The sequence below is a fragment of the Caretta caretta genome, chromosome 20 (assembly GCF_965140235.1).
Source record: "Caretta caretta isolate rCarCar2 chromosome 20, rCarCar1.hap1, whole genome shotgun sequence".
NCBI lineage: Eukaryota > Metazoa > Chordata > Testudines > Cheloniidae > Caretta > Caretta caretta.
Genome location: NC_134225.1, coordinates 20,321,831 through 20,345,135, shown reverse-complemented (window position 1 = coordinate 20,345,135; position 23,305 = coordinate 20,321,831). Strand labels below are relative to the sequence as shown.

General features: G+C 57.0%; 1 protein-coding gene across 1 annotated transcript; it reads right to left on the bottom strand.

Annotated features, from left to right (window-relative positions):
• Positions 1–4,536: 4,536 nt before the first annotated feature.
• On the bottom strand, positions 4,537–15,881 carry TUBB4A (tubulin beta 4A class IVa). The gene is made up of 4 exons (XM_048831852.2): positions 15,723–15,881; positions 9,342–9,450; positions 8,467–8,577; positions 4,537–6,199 (listed from the first exon to the last, which is right to left on the bottom strand). The coding sequence occupies exons 1-4, from the start codon at positions 15,777–15,779 to the stop codon at positions 5,142–5,144; spliced, it is 1,335 nt and encodes a 444-aa protein (XP_048687809.1). The 5' UTR covers positions 15,780–15,881; the 3' UTR covers positions 4,537–5,141.
• Between the last annotated feature and the right edge of the window lie 7,424 nt (positions 15,882–23,305).

Genomic DNA, 23,305 nt, shown 5'->3' with positions numbered 1-23,305 from the left:
CTTCCAGAGCTGGGACTAGAACACAGCAGTCCAGGATTCCCAATCCCTCCCACCAACTGCCAGACCCCTTTCGTGTTCCTCAGCTGCCTTAGAACCCAGGAGACCTGACGCCCAGCCCCGCTGCTCTAACCACTAGACTCCACTCCCCTGCCAGAGTTGGGAACAGAACCCAGGAGTCCTGACTCCCAGCCCCCTCCCACCCGCTCTAACCACTAGACCCCACTCCCCTGCCAGAGTTGGGAACAGAACCCAGGAGTCCTGACTCCCAGTCTGCTGCTTTAACCACTACACGGCACTACACAGCTAACTTTCCAGAGACGGCCTGTAAAGACAGTCAGGAGCTACAAAGTTTTGACGGGGCTGGGGGCGCGTATTCGGCAGGCCAGCCGCTCGTCCCTCTGACAAGCTGCATGGAGGGTCGTGGACGCTAGTTAATGCCCTGCCACAGCCCAAAGCCTCTCAACTCTGTGCCTGTGTGTGTGTGTGTGGGTGTGAGCTCCAAAGAGGAGTGCAGGGCACGGGAACATTGGCTGAACATCAGGACCTCGGAGAGTTTGTGGCTGGCTGCACAATCCCAGCCGGAGTAGCGACGTGTCGGGTGTAAACAGAGTCATGCCAACATGCCCCAGGCTGGGCATGTCTTGCTCACGTGCGCCTAGGAACAAAGGCCCTCATCCCCAAAGCTATCTAAGTTTCACTGGGAGTTAGGCACCTAAATACATTTGAGGATCTGAGCCAAAATCTCCTCTCTTTGCTTCTACAATTACGATCGTTATTTATTCGTACTGTGGTCGTGCCTGGGGGCCTCAGACAAAGATCAAGGTGCCCGTCGCATGAGGTGCTGGACCAACACAGAGCAAAAGTGTGCTAGAAAGGAGAGAAATCTGGGTGAAGGGCGTGTGGCCTGGTGTTTCTGGGCTAAGATCCAGCCTTGTTTGGTGAATTACAATAGCGCTGAAAGGTCCCGTTGGAGCTGGGGGAAACTCGGGGTTTTCTGCTGGGTGAGAAATTCCAGCAGCTTTCCTCCTGAATGGGCTGTTTCCTGCCAAATTTCCTTTGGGAATGGACAATTCCTAGATGCAAAACGCAGGCCCCAATTCGTTCCTGTGGTGAACCAGAGCAGAGCTTTTAGAAAAACGTCCAGTCTTGATTCAAAAATTGCCAGGGATGGAGATTCTGCCCTGGCCCTATTACGTTGTTTCCGTGGTTCATTCCCTCCCTGTTAAAAATATAGGCCTTATTTCCAGTCGGGATTTGTCTGAGATTGTCACCCCTCAACCTTCTCCGTGTTAAACTGAATAGATCCTGCTCCTGTCTGTTTTCCAATCCTTTCACGGTTCTTGTGACTCTTCTCTTCGTCAGAAAGCTTTCAACCAGTGCGAGGCCCCCACTGAGATCAGGGCCCCGTTGTGTCAGGCGCTGCACAGACACAGCAAGAGTCTGTCTGTGTTCATTAAACACACACACACATACAGGAGGCCTAGATGCTTACAGCCCGCTGCTCTGGGTGGCTTTTGATGACTTAGGAAGCTGTGAGCCTTGTTCTAGGGCTCACCAACTATTTAAAGGGATGCCGCCCTGTTCCTTTTTGCTACACAGTCCCTGTCCCAAAAATTTACAGTCTAACTAGAGTCAGGCGGCCAGGGGAAACTGAATGACAGAGGAGGGATGTGCTGTGCCCCAGGTCACGAGGCAGGTCCAGAACCCAGGTGTCCTGACTCTTAGCGCAGGGCCCTGTTCAGCCCATGCTGCTAGCTCACCCCTAGAAACGGTCACCCTTCTCCTTATGCTGCAGTGGGCAGCTTGGCTGGAAGGCAACAAGGGCCAGTGGGTAGGGAGTCGAACTGTGTTAAGTTCACCTGGGTTCTAGTCCCGCTGACCAGATGGGTGACCTGAGCCGATACTTCACCCTTCTGGGCATCAGTTTCCCCTGGCACCCTGAGTTTAATTAGACTGTAAGCTCTTCAGGACAGGCACTGTTTGTCTGTCACACTATGTCCATGCAGCGCCTGGCACAATGGGGCCCTGATCCCAGTCGGGGTCCGTGCAGTGCCTGGCACAACAGGGCCCTGATCCCAGTCGGGGTCCACCTTATTCTTTTCCCCAATCCAGGCTGCGTCACTGACCCCATAGCCCAGCCCCTTGGGGACAGAACCTGCCCCTCCACTCCTAAGCCCCGCGGTTCTCCCTGCCCCACGCGCCTGCTGCAGAGCCCGGAACAGGTGCGCTGCAGTCCTGGTGTATTTAGTGCTGGACAAAGTGGCAGAGGAGTCCAGCTCCCCCAGCCATGGCTGTGAGGCAGCTTTCCTCTGGGGCCTTAGGGCTCAACGTGGCCCCCCCCCCCAGCAATGGGTAGAATTGGAGCTCCTCCACTCAGTGTCATGAGCTCTGTACTGCACGCAGGGAGTCTCCCGCTGCAGATGCCAGTGCTAGGGGAACGGGGGAGGGCTGTTCTTTCTCCCCCCTCCAATGCATTTGGACCAAAGCACTCCACCCCTCGCACCGTGGGAGGGGTCATGTCCCTGGGCCGAGGCAATGCCGGGGGGGGTTGTTGCTGGACAATGCACTCTGGCCCACGGGGCAGGGGGGAAATGGCTTTTGTTTGACCCTGCTTGTTGCCCCCTGGGGTAGATCTACGCCCTTAGGCCATCACAGGGCCGAGCCAAAGGGTATAAAGCCCTCAGCCCCTGAAGGGGCTCTGAACTGAGCTCAGGAGAAGCCCTGGGGCCTCCGGTGGCAAGGTAGCAGCACCGCTCTGCTGGCCAAGACCAGGAACTGCCACAGGGAAGTGTTGCAGAGAACTGCCTGCTCCTGCTGGTACCCAGGAGCTCGGCCCTAGCTGCCCAGCCAGCCAAGTTTGCACCTTGAGTCAGCTCTCCGGGCCTTGCTCCAGCGAGAAGGGAGCTGGCCTGCTCGAACCAGGGGGAGCGGGCAGCCCCCTTTGCTTGCTACCAGAAACCCAGCTGGGTGGCAGAAGCGGCTGCTGCATGAGCAGCTTTGCCAGCTCTTTTTTCTTTAAGGGCGAGGGGGCTCAGGAGATAATTGGAGGGGAGTGAAAGCCAGGAGGGGGCATTTCAGAGTGCAGCACCCAGGCCTCGCTGAGCTGTAAGGGAGACATGGGCCCTGGCAAGCCCAGTCTAGGGCTGCCTATAGAAAGCCCAGCTTTGCATCACCCCAGTGGGAGGAAGGGCAATGGGGGGGGGGGGGGAAATCAGTGCAACTCCCCAGCCAGAGTGGGCAAGGGAGGGAAACTGGCCCTACAGGCCAGACTTGATTGGAGCCTTAGCAGGTGGCTCCAGCCCCGTTTTAAAGCCCACCCCAGAGCTGAGCCCAAACCCAATCCAGGAGCTTCAAGCCCTTTGCAGACATGACCCTGGTACCTGCCTCAGCCCCACCACTGCCTCCTGGGTCTCGCGCTCCCTCGCCAGCTGCCTGGGGGGGTTGGCGTGGCAGCAGCGGTGTGCCCGCCCTTGCCTTGCTGCACGGCCCGAGGGGCTGCGACATGGTGGGAGACCAGAGACAGCCCGCCTCAGCTGGACTGCTGAGCCGCCCCCCCCCGCCAGGTCTCCTGCATGCAATAACCCCAGCCTCTCCAGCACAGAGAGCTTGACCCCACCCCAGCTGGCCTCTTTGCCAGTTTCGTTGCCTGTGGCTAGTGGCAGCAGTCTCTGAGGCTGCAGGGAGGATGAGCAAGATTCTGGAGCCATGAGCAACATTGGGTGCCATGTGGCCACCCTAACCCAGCCTTCTGCACCCCCATGCCAGTGGGGCTCCACCATGACCATGGGGGTGGGGGTCCCCTGGAGCCTGCAAGACAGGTCATTTCCCTGCTCTACCAGACTCCATGTGACCTTGAACCATACTCCATCCACCTGTAATACGGTGATAGCTTCAGAGCACCCATGGGTGCTCTTTGGCCCCCCATTATGATGGAACTGAAGCACCTAAGAGAACATGGTCTAGCTGTTAAGGCTGCAGCATGAATGTCTACTAGGAACAGGGACCATGACCCAGAGTTTGGGCAACTAGGCGGAAGGGGAGTTGGACTTGAGCCCGCAGCCTTGGTTCCATCCACCTCCCACCCTACAGAACGGAGGCTCATGGAGTTAACTGGAGCCCAGACTTTAAGGGTAGACATGACCATTATCCATAGAGGCAGGTGGAAATTGGCTCTCATCCCATGGCACAGCAGGAAGAAAATCAAGACCTTTGAGGTTTTCTCCACTTCCCCCCTGCAAAAAAAACAGCCACCCCAGAAGAGTCAATAGCTTGGTGCCCTCTTGCCTGCATCTCTGGGGAGCGTGCGCTACCCACTAGGATCTCTTGAAGATCTTGATATGGACAATCAGCACATTCCAAACAAAAATGGAAGCCCAAACCTTCCCCACCACCTGTGGGTATTTATGGATGGATAGGATCACAGCACTTATCAATAGCATTCTTTGATAGAATATGGGCCCCCCGCACCCCCCAAGCATCCTGTAGTGTGCCCATTTGTGGCTGATCTTTGTGAGAAAGAGACCAGCACGCTTGCACTTTAATATTATTCAATATTTTATTGTGGAAACATACACAGACAAACTGTTTCGAAAGCAGAAAGATCTTGGAGGGGGTTTGGGGGGGATTAGGGGGGATTGCCACCCTGGAGATCAATTCCTTACCCTGCCCCTTCCCACAAAACCCTCCCCCCCCATGAGTTCCATGATCCTCTAGTTTTATTTTAAGCCCAGCACAAAAACAACAAACAAAAAAGAACAAGTGACGAGTTAGTGCATACTCATCTCTGGAAAGAAAGAGAAATCACATGACTGTACATGACATGAAGACAGAATACACTGCAGGAGAGCTGTGTTTCTGGAGGGCGAGATGCGGTGGATGAAAAGGGAAGAGACTGACAGTTTTACCTAGACCTATTACCACTTGCTGCCAACTTCCAAACAAGGCCGACAAACCCTCCCACCGCTACACAGACACCTTGAACTTCCCCAACCTACCAGTAGGGGGCAGGGTTTGCTCTTATCGGTTTCTCACTGGGTGGAGAACGTTCAAGCCTATGCCAGCAGGGGCAACGTGGTCCATTGGTTCAGTAGGACTGGTGGGCACAAGGTGCGTGTGTCGGGGGACAGAGGGAATGGGAAGGTCTATGCCATTTCTTCCTCTGCTTCCTCTTCGAACTCGCCTTCCTCAGCCGTGGCATCCTGGTACTGCTGGTATTCGGAGACCAGGTCATTCATGTTGCTCTCCGCCTCGGTGAACTCCATCTCGTCCATGCCCTCGCCGGTGTACCAGTGGAGGAAAGCCTTGCGGCGGAACATGGCGGTGAACTGCTCCGAGATGCGCTTGAAGAGCTCCTGGATGGCCGTGCTGTTGCCAATGAAGGTGGCGGCCATCTTGAGCCCGCGGGGCGGGATGTCGCACACGGCCGTCTTGACGTTGTTGGGGATCCACTCCACGAAGTAGCTGCTGTTCTTGTTCTGCACGTTCAGCATCTGCTCGTCCACCTCCTTCATGGACATGCGGCCGCGGAAGACGGCCGCCACCGTCAGGTAGCGCCCGTGGCGGGGGTCACAGGCCGCCATCATGTTCTTGGCATCAAACATCTGCTGGGTCAGCTCAGGTACGGTCAAGGCCCGGTACTGCTGGCTGCCGCGGCTGGTCAAGGGGGCAAAGCCAGGCATGAAGAAGTGGAGGCGAGGGAAGGGCACCATGTTGACGGCCAGTTTGCGGAGGTCAGCGTTGAGCTGCCCGGGGAAACGGAGGCAGGTGGTGACGCCGCTCATGGTGGCCGAGACCAGGTGGTTGAGGTCGCCGTAGGTGGGGGTGGTGAGCTTGAGGGTGCGGAAGCAGATGTCGTACAGGGCCTCGTTGTCGATGCAGTAGGTCTCGTCCGTGTTCTCCACCAGCTGGTGGACGGACAGGGTGGCGTTGTAGGGCTCCACCACCGTGTCCGAGACCTTGGGTGACGGCACCACGCTGAAGGTGTTCATGATGCGGTCGGGGTACTCCTCCCGGATCTTGCTGATGAGCAGCGTGCCCATGCCCGAGCCGGTGCCGCCGCCCAGCGAGTGGGTCAGCTGGAAGCCCTGCAGGCAGTCGCAGCTCTCCGCCTCCTTCCTCACCACGTCCAACACCGAGTCCACCAGCTCGGCCCCCTCCGTGTAGTGACCCTTGGCCCAGTTGTTACCAGCTCCGCTCTGACCTAGGCGGCAAGGAAGGTGGGGAATCAGAATATCAGGGTTGGAAGGGACCTCAGGAAGTCATCTAGTCCAACCCCCTGCTCAAAGCAGGACCAATCCCCAATTAAATCATCCAGTTAAATCCCCAATTAAATCAACTGGAGAGGGGTCCAGTTCCATTCCAGGAGCACTAAGGGTTACATGGCTTGGGGGCGGGATGGGAGTTTCCACCCTCTACCAAGCCAACCCTCGACAGGAGGACATGGTCTCCGTTGAAGGCCTGTGTGTTGAGTTTAGCAGATCTCAGCCTTGGGGGCTCTATGGATGATCCCAGGGCTGAGTTCCACCAAACTCGACACATGGGCCCCCTGGACAGTTCATTGTGTGCACACAGCTGGCAGACACAACCAGCCCTTTCAGCAGGATGGGGCAGAGGACCAAGGAGACTAGATTGCCCATGACAGGACAGGAAGGAAGCACACCGACTGGCGGGGAGCCAGGGGACAACACCCCCACCTGGTGCTGCAGCCTCACAACTGTGCAATAACTTCTCCAGCCAAGACTGGCTCTGGTGTGGCCCAATTCAGACAGCGCCAAGCACCCACCCGCTGGACCTCCAGCCCCTTCACGGTGCCACAAAGGTTGGGCCTGCTGGAAGAGGGCCGAAGTTTGACACTGCCCCCTTTCCGAGACTTCAGCTTCTTAGCCCCATCCCCTGCTCAGAAGCCTGGGCATGTCACTGGAGAGCCTGGGGTAAGCCTGCAGCTTTCAGATCCTGCACCATCTGGTCCAACATGGGATCCAGACACTGGCAAAAATCCATAGTTGAATGAATCAGCCAATGCCTTGGGGCTCTCCAATTCCTTCCTGAAGATGCAGACGGTGTAGGTGGGGGTTGTTAATTAAAGTGCCTTGCCCAGTAATTAAAAGCAATTCACACATGCTCTGAGCTTCTTCAGCAAGTTCTACCCCACCCAGATCCCTTTTGAGAGATTGTCTTTTCTGGGGAGGAAGTCAGTTTTCTGAGAACTCTGGAGACCTGGCTTCTCCCTGCCCCCAGCCACTGCTCTCACCACTAGGCCACACCGCTGGCCAGAACCAGCACAGGAACCCAAGGGGTCAAGTTGGAGAGGGACAGCGGGGTGGTACCCCAAACCCCACCCATAACCCAAGCCCCACCTTTCCTAACCATCTCATTGTCACCCCTTCTTGGTGGGGACAGGGAGTGCAGGGACAGAAGCCATTACCCACCAGCTGGGAGAAAACAGGCTGACCTGGGAATAGACTGGCCCTCCACAGGCCCTGCCCCTCCCGCCTTGTGGGGGGTGTGACAAAGTGGGAATGTTCTTAATGTTTTCTCTGAATACTGTGTGGGTGCCTCAGTTTCCCCTATGCAGTTCTTAAGTATCTAGGTGGTGGGATAATGGTGTGTGATTCTTGCAGAGCCCTAGGGGGCCATTGTGATGGTGTCTGCACAGAGAATGGCCGACACCCTGTCTCCTGATGGCCTGGGCCCCTCCTCTGCAAAGGTGCCAACTGAAGGTGTTGGAGAACAAAGATCAGATGGCCTCCTGGCCTGTGAAAGAGACAAAGGCCAGAGGAGGGGCGGGAGAGTTTCAGTTTGGAACTGGCTGGGGAAATGGAGGGAGGCCCAGATGGGGCTCTGGCCTCCCTGCCCCCCAAGACAAACTTGACTGAGGGGTCCCGGTCTCTGTACCCACGAGCTCTGTTTTAGACCATGTCCCTGTCGTCTAATAAACCTTCTGTTTTACTGGCTGGCTGAGAGTCCCGTCTGACTGTGGAGCTGGGGGGCAGGGTCCTCCGGCTTCCCCAGGACCCCACCTGTGCAGACTTGCTGTGGGAAGCGCACCGAGGGGCAGGGGGTGCTGAATGCTCCGAGGTCAGACCCAGGAAGATGGAAGCCGTGTAAGCTTCTTGCCCTGGAGACGGACAGGCTGCTCAGAAAGAGGAGGCTCCCCCAAAGTCCTGACTGGCTTCGTACGGAGCAGTTCCAGAGCATCGCCCAGGGACTCTGATGGGGGGGAAGTCAGTCTCCTCCATGGGTAGCTTGTGGGGTCATGATCATTAACCTACCCTCTAGGGACTCCCCTTGTCCCTGAAACACAGGTCCCACCGAGAGGGGACCCCCTGCCAAGCGGTGGAGAAACTAGCCAATTACAGACGGAGCTATTTGGGGAAGAAACTTGCAGGGCACCTCAGCTGTTCCTGCATTGCTGGGGACCCCCATCCACCCCCCGAGACCCCAGCAACTCGGTGCTGCCCACCTTACCGAAGACAAAGTTGTCAGGCCTGAAGATCTGCCCAAAAGGACCAGATCGGACCGAGTCCATGGTCCCAGGTTCCAGGTCCACCAGGACTGCCCTGGGCACGTACTTCCCACCTTCGGGAGAGAGAGAGATCAGACGCTTTCAAGAGGCCGGGTTGTGTCATCACAGGTTGTGTCACCCATCTGCCCTGGGAGCTTCTAGCTGGCGGGTGGGGCCAAGCACCGAGTTCACCTCAGTAGGCCTGAGACCAAGGTGTGTGCATTGCAGGGGTGGTTCCTCTCCTCCCCAAGCAATGGATTGCTACAGATGTAGCCAGAGCAGCTGCTGAGCCCCCCCCCCCCCACACACACACTCCCTCCCCTGGCCCCCCAAACTCTCCTCTGAGGGCAGGTGCTGCCAGCAATTTGCTTCTCACTTTGCAAGTATCGCCGTGCGTCAGAGGCTCTCATAGTGCACCAGGAAGGAGCATTCAGCCTCATATCCACCCCCACAAAACCTGGGCACTCGCTATTTGAAGAGGAGACGAAATGAAGCACTTGAGTGATCTGACAAGAGCTCATAGCAGGGGAGAGAACCCAGGATTCCTGCTTCCCAGTCCCCTGCGGTGACCACTGGACCCCACTCCCCTCCCAGAGCTGGGGATAGGACCCAGGAGTTCTGACTCCCTGGTCCTGTGTTCCACCCACTAGGGTGCACTCCCAACCAGGCCACTTCCCTCCCAGCGTGACATTAAAAAAGGAACTAGCCACGAAGCTTTAAGCACCCTCCGGGAAGTTGCATGTTAATAGGGGAGATCCCTCTAGACCCACTAGTCACAGACAGGCTGTGGTTAGAGACCCCCGCCCCACAATTCCACCCACCCCTCCAGACTCTGTACCTGAAGCCTCATTGTAATACACGTTGATCCTCTCCAGCTGCAGGTCACTGTCTCCATGGTAGGTACCGGTGGGGTCTATGCCATGCTCATCACTGATGACTTCCCAAAACTGCGGGAGAGGGTGGAGGAAGGGGTTAAAAGAAATCACACAATCAAACCCTTCCACGAGCAATTGCAGACTGGATCTAGCCTGGCACCAGGGCTGGCTACAGAGACACCCACCCAAGCTTATGCAACACTAACCTGCCACATGAGAGATGTATTCCTTCCTGACCGCTAGCTGGTGACTGGAAGGTGCCCTGAAGCATGATCATTAAACCTGCTCTAGCCAGGTCTGCCTCAGCTTGATAGCTGTTGCAGCAGCCCCCCTCCTCTGTGAGAAGGTGCAACTAGATACCTGCCATATCATCCCCTTCTCCCCCCACCCGCTGAGTTATTAGCATCTGCCTGCCTCAGATCCTTTTAGGAAAACTGATTGAATACCTGGGTCTGTGGTGCCTTCATTGTAAGGAGCATATTGTATTTGCTTTCAGTGGTCTCTGCACCTCAGTCAGGGAGATGGGAGTGTAATTTATTTATCAAGCTGTCATCATAGCTAGGCTAACTGCAGGTGGCATTTGCACCAGTTACAGGGACACTGGCGGTATTATCTGTCACTTTCCACAAGCTGGGTTAATACTTCACTCAGAACCAGCTTGCTGGGGGAGCCTGGGGGGGAAAACGGGGGTGGGGTGGAGAAACTGGCTTACCCCATTTCCCCAGGACAAGTGTCTGGCTTTTTTAAAATTCCAGAAGTACTAAAGACCTCAAACCCAAGAAAAATCGGGGCTCCAACTGGGCTAGGGTCTGTACACACACACACTCCCTGCTTCAGATGCTTACAAGGTAGAATAGGCACGGCAGAGAAAGGGTTATCTCCCTTATAGACAGATGGGGAAACTGAGGCAGAGAACAATTAAGGGCCATGTTTTCAAGGGAGTTTAGAACTAGGTTTTCAAGGGCTCTGCTCCCATCTAGGGTGCTTAAAATCCAGACTGTCAGGAGAATTTACCGCCCATCACGGCTCGGTTTGGGAGCTCAGACGTGAACTGAAGCCAGGTCTCTCATCCCAGCCCACACGGAGCCATCGGGAGGGATGCGAGACTGTCAGAGCTGGTATGTTTCAGGAAATCTCTGGAAGGTTGTTTGCGAGCGCGCTCCCCAGGGCGGGGTCCTTGTGATTTGATCAGTCGTGGAACAGCGACCCTGGAAGTGTTGGTCTAACGTACAGTTGGGTGCTTGGGTTAAGTGCCTGTGAACCCAGGGGAATTTGCAGGGTAATGGGACATCCCGCAGACCAGGGCAACAGATAGCATTGGTGCCACTCTCAAGCACCACACGGCCATTCGGGCCCTCCTGGAAGGTACAAGGCCCCCTTTTGTGGGATCAGCTTAAACGACAGCAGTTTTCAACTGGCTGACACCCCACCTACAATAAGGGGATCGATCCACCTGCACTCGCAGGCAGAACTGGAGAGGGGGTGGAGCACCCAGGACGGAGCCCTGGCTTCCCCGCTTCTCTCACCACTCCAATACTCCCAGCTCAAGAATCCAGGAGTCCAACTCCCTGTCCCAGTCTCTAGCCATGAAACCCAGCTTCCTCCCCGTTAGGAGAGAACCCAGGAATCGGGATTCGCAGCCCTGCCCCCTTCTCTAGCTCCCCTCCCAGAGCCAGGAATAGAACCCAGCCACCCCTTCCCCCCGCCCCCAACCCTAGCGACTAGACCCCACACTCTTCTCCCGGGGGGGGGCTAGAACCCAGGAGTCCTGCCTCCCTGCTGCCCCTTACCGTCACAGACAATCAGGTCTGTATCTGGCAGGGGGGAAGAGAGAGAGAGAAGACTGAATTGCAACATTCAGGTCAAAAGAAATCAGCACGGATCGAACACCAGTCTATTGTCCAGCAGGAGATTTACACACACACAAACACCCCCCCCCCACCCCCCGCCCCCCAGCTGGCACCCGCCCAGCAATCCCTCCCTGCCATTCTGCAGCATGGCTCTAAAATGGAGCCGCAAGCCCTCGCCTCTCTCGATCTCAGCACTATGCTGCAGCAGGTTCTATTTATACCCGGTGCTGGCGACATGGGAGGAAGTGGGGGTGGGTGGCAAGGAATCTGCTAAGGCAGAACCTGGGGGGACAGCAAAGAAGCAGACCCCCCCACACACCCCTTAAAAAAACCCCTAGGACAGCAGGAACCCACTCCCCTCCTCTGCCTGGTCTTCGCGCTGTCACTTACCCCCCTGCTCCCACCACCACATGCTACAGGAAGGGGTGCCCTCCGTTGCCAGCACCCCTAGATCCAGGAATAGAACCCAGGCATCCTTCCCTCCACCCCCCCAGGCACTAGACCCCAACAGTGGAGTGGAGGCTAGAACCCAGGAGGGATGGGGATGAAGATCAGGGGTAGGGGTGTCCCTCTTCTAAAATCTGAAGCACGGGGCGGGGGGAAATTGTAGACTGCAAGTCTCCCCTCTTGCTGGGCTAATATTTCAGGGGTCTCAGATCCTGGCTGGCTGCAACTGGGGTGTGAGGAGGCAGCAGGGCCCTTCCCTAGAATTGGGGGTTGGATCCCAACTGGCCAGAATTGGGGCACATTTTGGGGGGCCCAAGGATGCAACAAAAATATACTGAGGGAGCTATTCCGGTGCCTGGCTTCACCCCTCAATTTCAGGGGTTCCGTTCCCTGCTGGTGTACAGAGCTGGGAAGGAGAATTGGTATCTTGGGGGGGGGGTTTGCAGGCAACCGGCCTCTGCAGGAGGAACTGAACCCCTAAAAACAAAGGGTGAAACAAGCCACTGAGCTCGTTCCAGCCTCCCTCCAGGGGACAGCCCCCCCCCATCCAGATTCCACTGAACACCCCTCCCCCCACCAACACCAGCAGGGATCCAAAAATAACCCCCCATCCCCATGCAGATTCCTCCACCCTGCACCAGCCCTGGCCTGACAGGTTCGGCTTTTTAAAGAGACGGGCCATTGAAAGAGGGCGGGGGAGGGGCAGCGCCAGCCCTCTTTGCGGAGGGGCCTGCAAACCGCAGGGGCAGTTTAAATCCGAGCTTTGTTCTGTCTGCAGGAGGCATGTGGGAACATGAGCCTTGATCCCATTACCAGATGGGGCCAGGATTCCCATAGCCACACTGGGCAGAATCCCCCCCCCACACACACACACAAATACACATCAGCCACCCCCATGCAACATGGCCTTGCTATGGATAAGCCAACACAACTGCCCTCGCCCCTCCCAGAGAGCCCAAGGACAACTCTCCTCCTGCCCCCCCCCCCCCCCCCCCCGCCTACAGGGAAGGCTGGAATTGGGGTGTCCTGGTGTAAGCAGACAAAGCAATTGCTTAGGGGCAGCTCAAGGGGACCCCCATTCGCTTTTAGTATTGTTTTCATAAGAAAGTGCCTGTTTTAGTGGGGGGGGGGGGGGGAGAATATTCCTGCTTATAGCCCCCAAAGGGTTAGCACCACCACTGGGTGTCTTTTTCCCAGTTTTGGTTAAAAGCCTTCCGATCCCGGGGTGGGCAGATGTTTGGGGAAGTGCAATCGGAGTGGGCTGGATCTGCATCCCCAAAGCCATCCTAGCAACACCCGCCAGCAGCCTTAGCCAGGCGAGGGTGGGGGGGAGAAGAGGGGGAGGACGGGGAAAAACACCGCAGGCAAGCAGGGCTGCCAGGGACTTTTAGATTGACCCTGTAGATCAATTAGGCCTATTAGGAGAATGGGGGCGATCCTAGGACACGTCCCCCCAGTGCAGATGGAGCAGCTGGACACCCCAGCCACCGCGCCCCATTGCCAGAGGCCCCATCCGAAGGAGAGGCAACGTGGCCCGCATCAGGATGCGCCCCACTTCCACTGGGAGCAGGGAAAGTCCGCCCCACCTGGTGACTTGGCATGATGCTCTGGGCCTGCCCCCGCAACCTATTGGCATGAGCCAACGCCGCCCAGCCTCTGGCCAAGCCACCAGGCCATCCCCGCACAAGGCCTTGCTAGACAGATCAAGAAACTCAGGGCCGAGGCCAACCACGGTTCTGAGTGCCCGGGAGAACTCCCTGTTTGAGGCCGTCACCAGCCCACAGCAGCCTTGTAGGGCCAGATCCGCCCTCTCCAACCAGTGCTCCAGGCTCTTTGGCCTTAGTCCCATGGACTCCACGCTCTGGAATCCCTCCCTGGGCAGGGGAAGCTGCCCTTTCAGATAGGCTGCGACTGGTGAATTACTCTGATTCTGAGATTTTTTTTCTCCGCCTCCCCTGTAACAAAGGATTTACAATGCTGATGCAATGCCAGGCAGGCGAGGTACCAGCTCAGCTGATAAGACCCCCGCAAGTGCATGCCGGGGATAAGGCCCCCGCCTTAAGTGAACGTGCAGCTTCTGGATCAGTCATGCAACTACCGTAGCATCAGGCAGGGAGCGAACCAACTCCCAGCACTCCGTGCCTTTGAGGAGAGGAGATTCATTGCTGACTAGGGCTGGGAGGGGCTCTCCCACCCCTGCCTGCTCCCCAATGCTCACAGTTTTACACCCTCAGCTCCCGCCCGCAAACCAGCAGCACCCTGACCTGCCAGACGCCCTGGGGACGTCACCATACCAGAGCTGGCAAGATTCCCCCAGGGTGACTCCGGCATTGGCTGCCAACAAGCCACTCTGCTCCCCACCACAGCTGGGCATTTTGATCCAAGGCGCCCCCGGGCTTGGCATGCCAGGGGATCTGGCTTCCATTTGGACAGCCAGAGACAATGGTGGGAGGACCGCAGGGGTTTAATACCCCAGCTGGAGGACGCTGAGAGAGGCAAGCAGACCAGGACTCCAACCTAGACAGGGGCTAACGGGGTGGAGTGGAGTCCATTTAGCAGGTGCAACCGGCACAGCCATGCCAGGCCTTTCAGATTCACTTCGCGGAGAGAGACACACCTGGCACAGGCTTGGTGCTTTACCATCACAGCCCCTGTCCGCTCCAGCATGGGGCGACTGGTCCAATAAAGAGAAATGGGCCTTTCTGCCAACTTGTGCAGCGACTGGTGTGTGTGTGTGTGTGTGGGGGGGGAGCTGCCATATGCTGTCTAGCATCAGACTGTAGCGGTCAGGTTTTCATTTACGAGATCTGGCAGGGGAGGCTCGGGCCAGAGCCGCATCCCTGTTTCTGCCCCCTCCGGGATGGGTGGGTCGCTCAGGCATTTGAGAGGAGCAGCTTTCCCAAGGGAAAGGCTCTGCATTATTCCCGCATTGCTCAGATCCCTTTCCCCGCCTGGCAGCTGGGCCGGCACATCCCTGCCCGCCTGGCCAGGAATCTCCTTGCCACCCGATCCTGCGCCCCATTCCTGCCTGGCAGTGACTAGTTCACACGTTCTCTGGTGAGTCACCGGCTGGGTGTAGGAAGAGCCGGACAGACAGATCCGGGGCCCTCTCCGCTCCATACCCGGCATGCAAGCTTGGCTTCTCCATCAGCAGCAGGGGAAGCCATGTTCATCCCCGGCCTCATGCCACTGCAAGAGACCCACCCTGCCCAGCTGCCCCTGCCAGGGGGCAAACCGAGGGGGAAGCCCGCGGCTATTTTAAGAGGCTAGAGGGCCAGCAAAAAGCCAGGCCAAGGCTCCCACCTCTCCCCACAGGCGCTCCCTGCAACGGGCAGGTTTCCCCGAAGGGAGCCATTGTGAGTGTGCGCAGGGCCGCCTCTCCACCCAGCCCCACTCATGCGGCACTGGCAGATTTCTCCCCCCGCCCCACGGATCTTCTCCTGCAGCGGGGGGGGGGGGGACGGGACACGCTGCATTTTCGTCCCGGGTGGGTGGGGAAGGGCTGCTCCCCTGGCTATCTCGCCCGTTTATTTCAGCCCGCCCCGTGAATCCGCAGCTATTTCAGGCACAGGGGGGGCTGGGAACCGGCCCTTCTGCCCACCCCACCCCACCCCTCACTGCAGCAAACAGCTGCTCGGCGTGTCCTTCTCCAGGCAGGCGGGATCGGGGCACAGAAAGGACTTGGGGTGGGCAAGCGGGGGGGTACCCCAGCCAGACCCCGCCACCCCCCCCCACACCGGGCACAGAACTACTAGCTGCCCGATCAGGTTACCAGCCCCCGCCCCCCACGCAAGCGCCTGGTAAGGGGTCTCCCCAATCAGCAGGGCACTGACAGCGGTGGGGGTCGCACTGGGCTAGGGACCCTGGCAGGGAAAGACAAACCCCAGGATAAAGGGGTACCCAAAGCCTTTACCCGCCCCACCAGGGGCCGGGCTGAGATCCTGCGGACCCCCGCTTCCCACCACCTGGTCCCGATCCCCAGCGGCCTTCATGCCCCCACCCCCAGGGCCCCTCCCTACACCCCCTTTGGCCCGGCCCCGCCCTGACCTTGGCTCCGATCTGGTTGCCGCATTGCCCGGCCTGGAGGTGCACGATCTCCCGCATGGTCTCGCTCTGGCTGCGGCTCTTCCCTTAAGCCGTCCGCGGCCTCGCATGCGCCTTTAAATGGAGCCCGGGGGAGACGGGGAGGGGCGGGCCAGCGAGAGCCGCTGTGCAGTTTGCGCATGAGCCAGAGCTGCCCGCCCCCCCCGCGCGTGTTGCACCCCGCTGCGCGCGCCCACGGCTGCACCCCAGCTCCGGTGCGCTCCGGAGCCCCTCTCCGTGCAGCGCGCGCCCATGGCTGTACCCCGGCTGCTTCCCCCCGCCCCCACTCAACTAGCCTGCGGCACCTTCCCCCCCACCGCAAATTCTCCATACCCTCAACTTCAGCACCGCCTGCACCCCCATCTCAGTAGCCCATGCCCCCAGCTTCAGCACCCCCGCCCCCCAATAACCCCATGCACTCTGCATCCCCAGCCTGTGCTCACCCAAGACTCCCCCCGCCCCCCCTAGAAGAAAGACGTGCTCTGCTTGCCCCACAGATGACTGTGGGGTTTATTAAGGTTTTCCTGGGGATTTAGTGAAGGAGGGCAGAGTCTGCGGTGCGAGGGGGAAGACAGGTGGAAAAAAGTGGCGGAGCTCCTATAAGGCTGAGCTGGAAAACAGGGTGCAGCAGGAAAGATGGGGGCTCTAGGGTAACAGACGAGGCTGGAGCACGGGGGAAGTAGGCCAAAAGTACCAGGTTTCCCGGAGTACTGTTCTCTGGAGGGAAGCGATACGTCCCGGGGGAACAGCCCAAGCGCTGGGCCTGGATGTATCCTGTCCCTGTGAGCGAGCAGCACCCTGCCCGCTAGGCCATTCTTGTGCACCAGGGAGTGCTGATGACCCTGCTCCTTCACCGTTAGCGTTGCCAGGTAGATCAGACCAGGAAGGGGCCCATCTAGGCCAGTTGCTCCAGGTTAGGGAATAGGTTCATCTAGATCAGCCTCCCCTGTGTGGGGGAGAGAAACTGGTGCCCCTTCGAGGAGAAAGGCCACAGATCCTATTCCCAGCCCCCCTGAGCCAGCCAGTCCCGTCCCCTGCCCAGCATCTAGATCAGAGCCGGTGTCCCCTACAGGGGAAAGGCCCCAGATTCCATTCTCCTCCCCCTGAGCCAGCCAGCCAGCCAGTCCCCCCCCCCCGAACCTGGGGCTGGAGCTGAGCCAGGGGAAGGCCTCTCATGCCTTTATGTGGATGGAAATGAAAGGCTAAACCACACAGCTCCAGATGATTACTGCTGTACTCCAGCGCCATCCTCTGGCTTGTGGCTACAAAGGAGTCCTCGCTCTGCCTCCAAGTGTTAAATTGTGGGAGCTTCCCCGCTTGATTACCCTGCTCACCACAAGCTGAAGCCTCAGATAACATAGCAGAGTGACAGCGTAGGTTAAAACCAGACCACTATGGCAGCAGTGAAATTGCTGCGTGCCCTTGCGGCTCCGAGGCTACCAGCTGTGACATTCTGTACCCCTATGTTCACCCCTTTCGTAGACAGGTGATGAATGTTGTACCAAGTATGCCTGGTGAGGTATCATCTGAAAACTCATAATTTGCTGATCATTATTGTATGGATGGAATATGTGTGGCAGCTTTGGGTGTAAAGACATAGAGTTCCACTGTAGGATACTACTGAGGCCATGTCTACACTGACAAGTTTCCAGTGGCACGGCTGTAGCGTGTAGCTGTGTTATGCCGATGGGAGAGGGGTTTTTTCACAATCCTGAGCGAAAAAAGTTTTAAGTGCTGGTGTAGATGTGGCCTAAGACAGGTTCCAAGCAAGGACAAACCAGTTCCCCAGCGACAAAAGCTAGCCCAGGCCTCAGCCTGGTGTCAGTGAAATCAAATGGACCATCACCTAGTTAAGTGGCCATTCTTTGGCAGGAAAGAGGGTGTGAGCAGAAAAATCTACATCTGGACAAAGAAACAGCAGGGAGTTCCCCTCCACTCAGGCCTTTTGTCTCAGGAACCCCAGCTGGAGGTGTTTCTTGAGAAGGCTTTAAGAGGAGAAAGCAATTGGCCCAAATGGTCTCTTTCCTTTTCTCTTTACCAATGGTGTAGACAACACTTGATGAAGAAAAGAAGGGATACTGGACTGGGGGAGATCTTGGCTGAAAGATTCAGCCAGTTTGGGTAAAGCTGTTGTAACTGACAGAGAGAGTTCTTTGCTTTGCATTCACTTTGCTTGTTAAGTTTGGTGTTAGCTGTGTTTTACCTTTTATCTCTTTGTAACTGATTCTGACTTCATTGCTTGTAATCCTCATGTAATAATCATGCCTCATTGCTTGTAATCACTTAAAATCCATCTCTCTGTAGTCAATACCTTTGCTTTGCTGTGTTATCTAAACCAGTGTGTTGGGATTGAAGTGTTTTGGGGAAACTCCTTTGGCATAACAGGATTTGTGAATGTCATTTTCTGTTGACAGATGATGGGTTTTATATGAGCTCGTGTTGTCCCGGAGGGTGCAAGGTGCAATTTCTGGGGGAAAGTCTAGGCCGGGGAATTTGCTGGTGTGGCTCTGCTGTGTAATTCACGAGTGGCTGCCTACAGCTCTCAGCTGGGAGTGATTTAAATGGTGGTGGCTGGCTGTGAGCAGACTAGGAGTGATCACTCTTGTAAAAGGTGTCAGAGAGGTAGCCGTGTTAGTCTGTATCAGCAAAAAGAACGAGGAGTCCTCGTGGCACCTTAGAGACTAACAAATTTATGTGGGCATAAGCTTCCGTGGGCTAAACCCCACTTCATCAGATGCATGCAGTGGAAAATACAGTAGGAAGATATAGATACACACAGAGAACATGAAAAAATGGCTGTTGCCATACCAAGTATAATGTCACAGCCATTAGCACCTGCTCTAAGAGCCAGAGTGGCTGGGTTCAGCCCTGCCCGGGGGCAATGGAGCATGACCCTGTGTGGGGGCTTGTGGGAGGGGGACCCAGGTTCGGGCAGGATGCAACAGGTGGTGAGAGCAGGGCAGTGGGGGACTGAGGGTTACCAGCCCTGGCTCTGAGCTCCCTGGAGGCCCTTCCTGCTGCCCTTGTCCCCGGCTCTGGCCTACTTCTTTCCCTGGAGATCTCTCTCACACAGGAGTGTTCGGGGCGGGTTCCCCAGTCAGCCTCCCTCCCCCAGTGGCTCTAGTGGGGGTGCCCAGCAGGAGCTAGGTGGGGGGAGTTATTTCTGGTTCTATCCACAAGAATCTGGGATTGGTTTGGGAAGACCCAGAGGGGCTGGGATGGGGGGAGGGAGGCAGGTGACAGTCCCCTCCCAGTGTTTGGAAGAGGTTGCAGATCTGATGCTGTGGATGCCTTAGCCACCGCTCTCCCCCCAGACCTGTGGGTCACATGAATCAGGACAGGTTGCATTTGCATAGCTGCTTGGATGCAACATGAGTGCCGGTTCTGCAGGGCCCTCACCAGGGCTGCACTGCCCCCTGCTGGGCACCCCTCAGCTGAGCCCTGCTGCATTCATTCCACCTCTGGCTCAGGGGTTAACGTTGGCTAGGGACCTCTCCCCACCTAGTGGGCATCGAGCTGTAGTGACACCCGGGGGGAGCTGGGACTTTTTCAAGGCATGGGTCACTTATTAAGATGGGAGATTCTCTGGGATAATTCATGATTGATTCATATTAATTACTGTTGATTAATGGAGTATTAATAGTAAGTAGTGAGGCCCACTCCCCCCCAGGCACTACAAACAGCATGATGGATAGGTAGAAGTCTGAGGCTAGCTAGCTAGCTAGGTGTGTATAGGAATGGGTAGGTAGGTAGGTAGATGGGTGTGTATCGAGATGGATGGATGCAAGTGTATAGGGATGGATAGATAGATAGATAAGGTAACAAGTCTTGTGGATGGGGGGAAGCGGTAGATGTGGTATATCTTGACTTTAGTCAGGCTTTTGATACTCTCTCACATGACCTTCTCATAAACAAACTAGGGAAACACAGCCTAGATGGAGCTACTATATGGTGGGTGCAAAACTGGTTAGAAAACCATTCCCAGAGAGTAGTTATCAGTGGTTCACAGTCATGCTGGAAGGGCATATCGAGTGGGGTCCCGCAGGGATCAGTTCTGGGTCCAGTTCTGTTCAATATCTTCCTCAATGATTTAGATAATGGCATAGAGAGTACACTTATGAAGTCTGCAGACAATATGAAGCTGGGAGGGGATGCAAGTGCTTTGGAGGATAGGTTCATAATTCAAAATGATCTGGAAAAACTGGAGAAATGGTCTGAAGTAAATGGGATGAAATTCAGTAAGGACAAATGCAAAGTGCTCCACTTACAAAGGAACAATTAGTTGCAGACCTACAACATGGGAAATGACTGCCTAGGAAGGAGTACTGGGGAAAGGGATCTTGGGGTCATAGTGGATCACAAGCTAAATATGAGTCAACAGTGTAACTCTGTTGCAAAAAAAGCCAACATCATGCTGGGATGTATTAGCAGGAGTGCTGTGAGCAAGACACGAGAAGTTATTCTTCCGCTCTACTCCGTGCTGATTAGGCCTCCACAGGAGTATTGTGTCCAGTTCTGGGAGCCACATTTCAGGAAGAATGTGGACAAATTGGAGAGAGTCCAGAGAAGAGCAACACAAATGATTAAAGGTCTAGAAAACATGACCTATGAGGGAAGATTGAAAAAATTGGGTTTGTTTAGTCTGGAGAAGAGAAGACTGAGAGGGGACATGAGAACAGTTTTCAAGTACATAAAGGTTGTTACAAGGAGGAGGGAGAAGAATTGTTCTTCTTAACCTCTGCGGATAGGACAAGAAGCAATGGGCTTAAATTGCAGCAAGGGCAGTTTAGGTTGGACATTAGGAAAAACTTCCTAACTGTCCGGGCGGTTATGCACTGGTATAAATTGCCTCGGGAGGTTGTGGAATCTCCATCATTGGGGATTTTTAAGAGCAGGTTGGACAAACACCTCTCAGGGATGGTCTAGATAAAATATAGTCCTGCCATGAGTGCAGGGGACTGGACTAGATGACCTCCCGAGGTCCCTTCCAGTCCTAGGATTCTATGATGGTCTATCCATGTATCTCTGGGCAGGGAGCCAGCTGCATTTGCTGTGTTATGGGGTCCTCTAGTGGCGGGGTTGGGGGTGGAAAGGGGGATGGTTCTACTTTCTTCAATGGGTCCGACCCCAGAGCATTTGTGAAGCAATATCAAGTGGAGGCCCGACACCACAAGCGGTGTGTGTGTGATTCCCCCAAGGGGGGAGGGGGTCACAATGACTTACAGCCCCCGCCCGGGCTTCTGCTGAACAGGTATGAGCAACGCAGGCTGGGGGTGCTCTCTGCTCACAGCCAACGCTGTGCTCACCCCGGCACGGTGCCTCAGGGAGTGGGGTGCTCTCCCCGATCAGTCAGGGCTGGCCCCATGCCCTGTCACCCAGTGACTATATCTAGCCCAGAAGGAATCACAGCCAGAGGGGGGATGAACCCAGCATCTAAACCAAACCCAGAGCTGCTGGGGGGGGGGGTCCAGAACCCCTGACCCTCAGTTCCAGCAACTCCCTGCTCCCACCACTGCAGCGCCCGCATGGGTCCCCGCACTGGCAGCCACAGTAGGTCTGTTCTCCACTAGGAAGCAGCACCCCTGACACAGGAAGGCCAGCAGTGATATCCAGCCCTGCTCTCTGGGTAACTTGAGCCCCACTTGGGGTATTTTTAGGGCTGAGCCGACCTGCCCAAATCTCGGTCTGGCCTTTCAAAGGACAGGTATGAGCCAAGGAGCCGCCCTGCCCAATGATCTGTCCCCCATCACTTCCAGGGCAGGTACCGGATGCCCCCAGAGGGAGGGGAAGGGGGGGGCAGGGCCCCAGGGAGCGGGGTGGGGCAGGAGCTGTGAGGTGGGCTCCTGGGGTGTGTGTGTGTTGGGGGGGGGAGGCTGGGTTCGGCTGCCTAGGAGGGAGGAGATATTCATATGTGGAGAGCCTCAGCTGCTAAGAGGCTTTCAGAGATGGAGACACACACCCTGCAATACCCCTCGCAGCCAGGAGGTGGCGCTCTAGGCCTTGCTAATGTCTCCCACTAGCCTCAAGCCTGCAGAGTAACCCCCGCCGCCCCCCCCCGCCCCCCCCAATTCTCTCCCTTCTTATTTGGTTGGGCCAGTTCTTGCCGCCTCAGGGACCCAGATCTGGCAGGGCCTTCATGGGAGGGGAGGCCGGGGGGGGGGGGGGGAGGAGGAGTTGAAGAGGCTGGCAGGGGCTTCTAGCCATAGGGCACTGATCTGGGAGAGCAGCCGCCCAGTCTGGCCGATGCTGACTATGAGGAGGAACGTATGGGAGGCTCTCCGTTAGACACTAGCGCTACGGGGGCTATGACACACAGTCAGGCAGTGCTGAGCCCATCCAGCAGCGGGCTGTGAGTCGCATGCGCTCGCACAGAGTGGGGCATTGGGGTCAGCACTGACTGTGTGGGCCAAGCGCCCCTTACTGAGCCCCCACCTTGCTCCCTGCATCACAGCGCCCCCTAGTGTTGCACTAGGGGGAGCGCTGCCTGCGTGGGAGAGCGCCCCCTACTGCATCTCCACCACTAGTGTCTGGGTGGGGCAATTCCCCCCTCCCCCCCACCCAATGATGGCAGCTGGGGTGTTATCAGCCCCTCCCCCTATCACTGGCTCTGGCCCTGGTCTCAGTTCTGGGAATCATCCCAGCTTCTGGGGAAAACCCCTATTTATAGACGCAGGCTGCAGGAAAGGGCCCGGCTCAGAGCAGGCCCGGCTCAGCTGTATTCAGTGGTCTGCGGGGGTGCCCTGCTCCAAGTGAGGGTACGCCCGGGGTAAGGTGCAAATCACCCCATCCTCTTCCAGGCACGGCTCTCTCTCCCCCCACATGCCGCTGCAGCTCCTAAGTACGCTTGCCCAAATCCCCCTTCATTCCACAACACAGCCCCACCCCCACTCACCCAGGTGCCCCCCACCTGGGAGGGAGGCAGCCCCGTGCACGGTGGAAAGCAAATGGTGCCTTCCCCTTCTGCTGCCAGTTCCCCCCCACACCCAGTGAGAGCGACCCCCCCTCTTGGGACCCTGCCCCCCCTCCACTCTGGGCTGTCAGTACTTGTCCAGTGAGAGCACCCCCTGCTGGCCCTCCACCATGTGCCCCCCCCAGTGAGAGCACTCCCCCACCCCCAATCACCCTGAGATGCAGCCCCAAGCTCTTGGCACACACCCCCCCCCCGTCACCCCAAGTCGCAGCTTTGCATGCGATGTAAATGCAAAAGGCCAGCGAGGGGGCCCTGCCTCTTGGAACAGACTCCACGGCCCGGAAACGCAGAAAACAAACCCGGCTCCTCGGGCCTGCAGGGCTTCTCTCCCGGGAGACAGGAAGGCCGACCTGAGCTGACCCTCTCCCTGGATCCAAACAATCCAGATCACCGGGGGAGTCCATCCCAGGCAGGACACACCGTGCAGCCCCCCCACTGGCCAGGCTCTGTTGAAGCAGCTGGGCACATGGCAGGTCTCACCAGGTCCCAGCCGGCGGCGCCTGGTGTCATCACAAGGGGTCACCCTATGACACGGCTGGCACAATTTGAACTCTGGTTCCTACGGGGCGGGGGAATA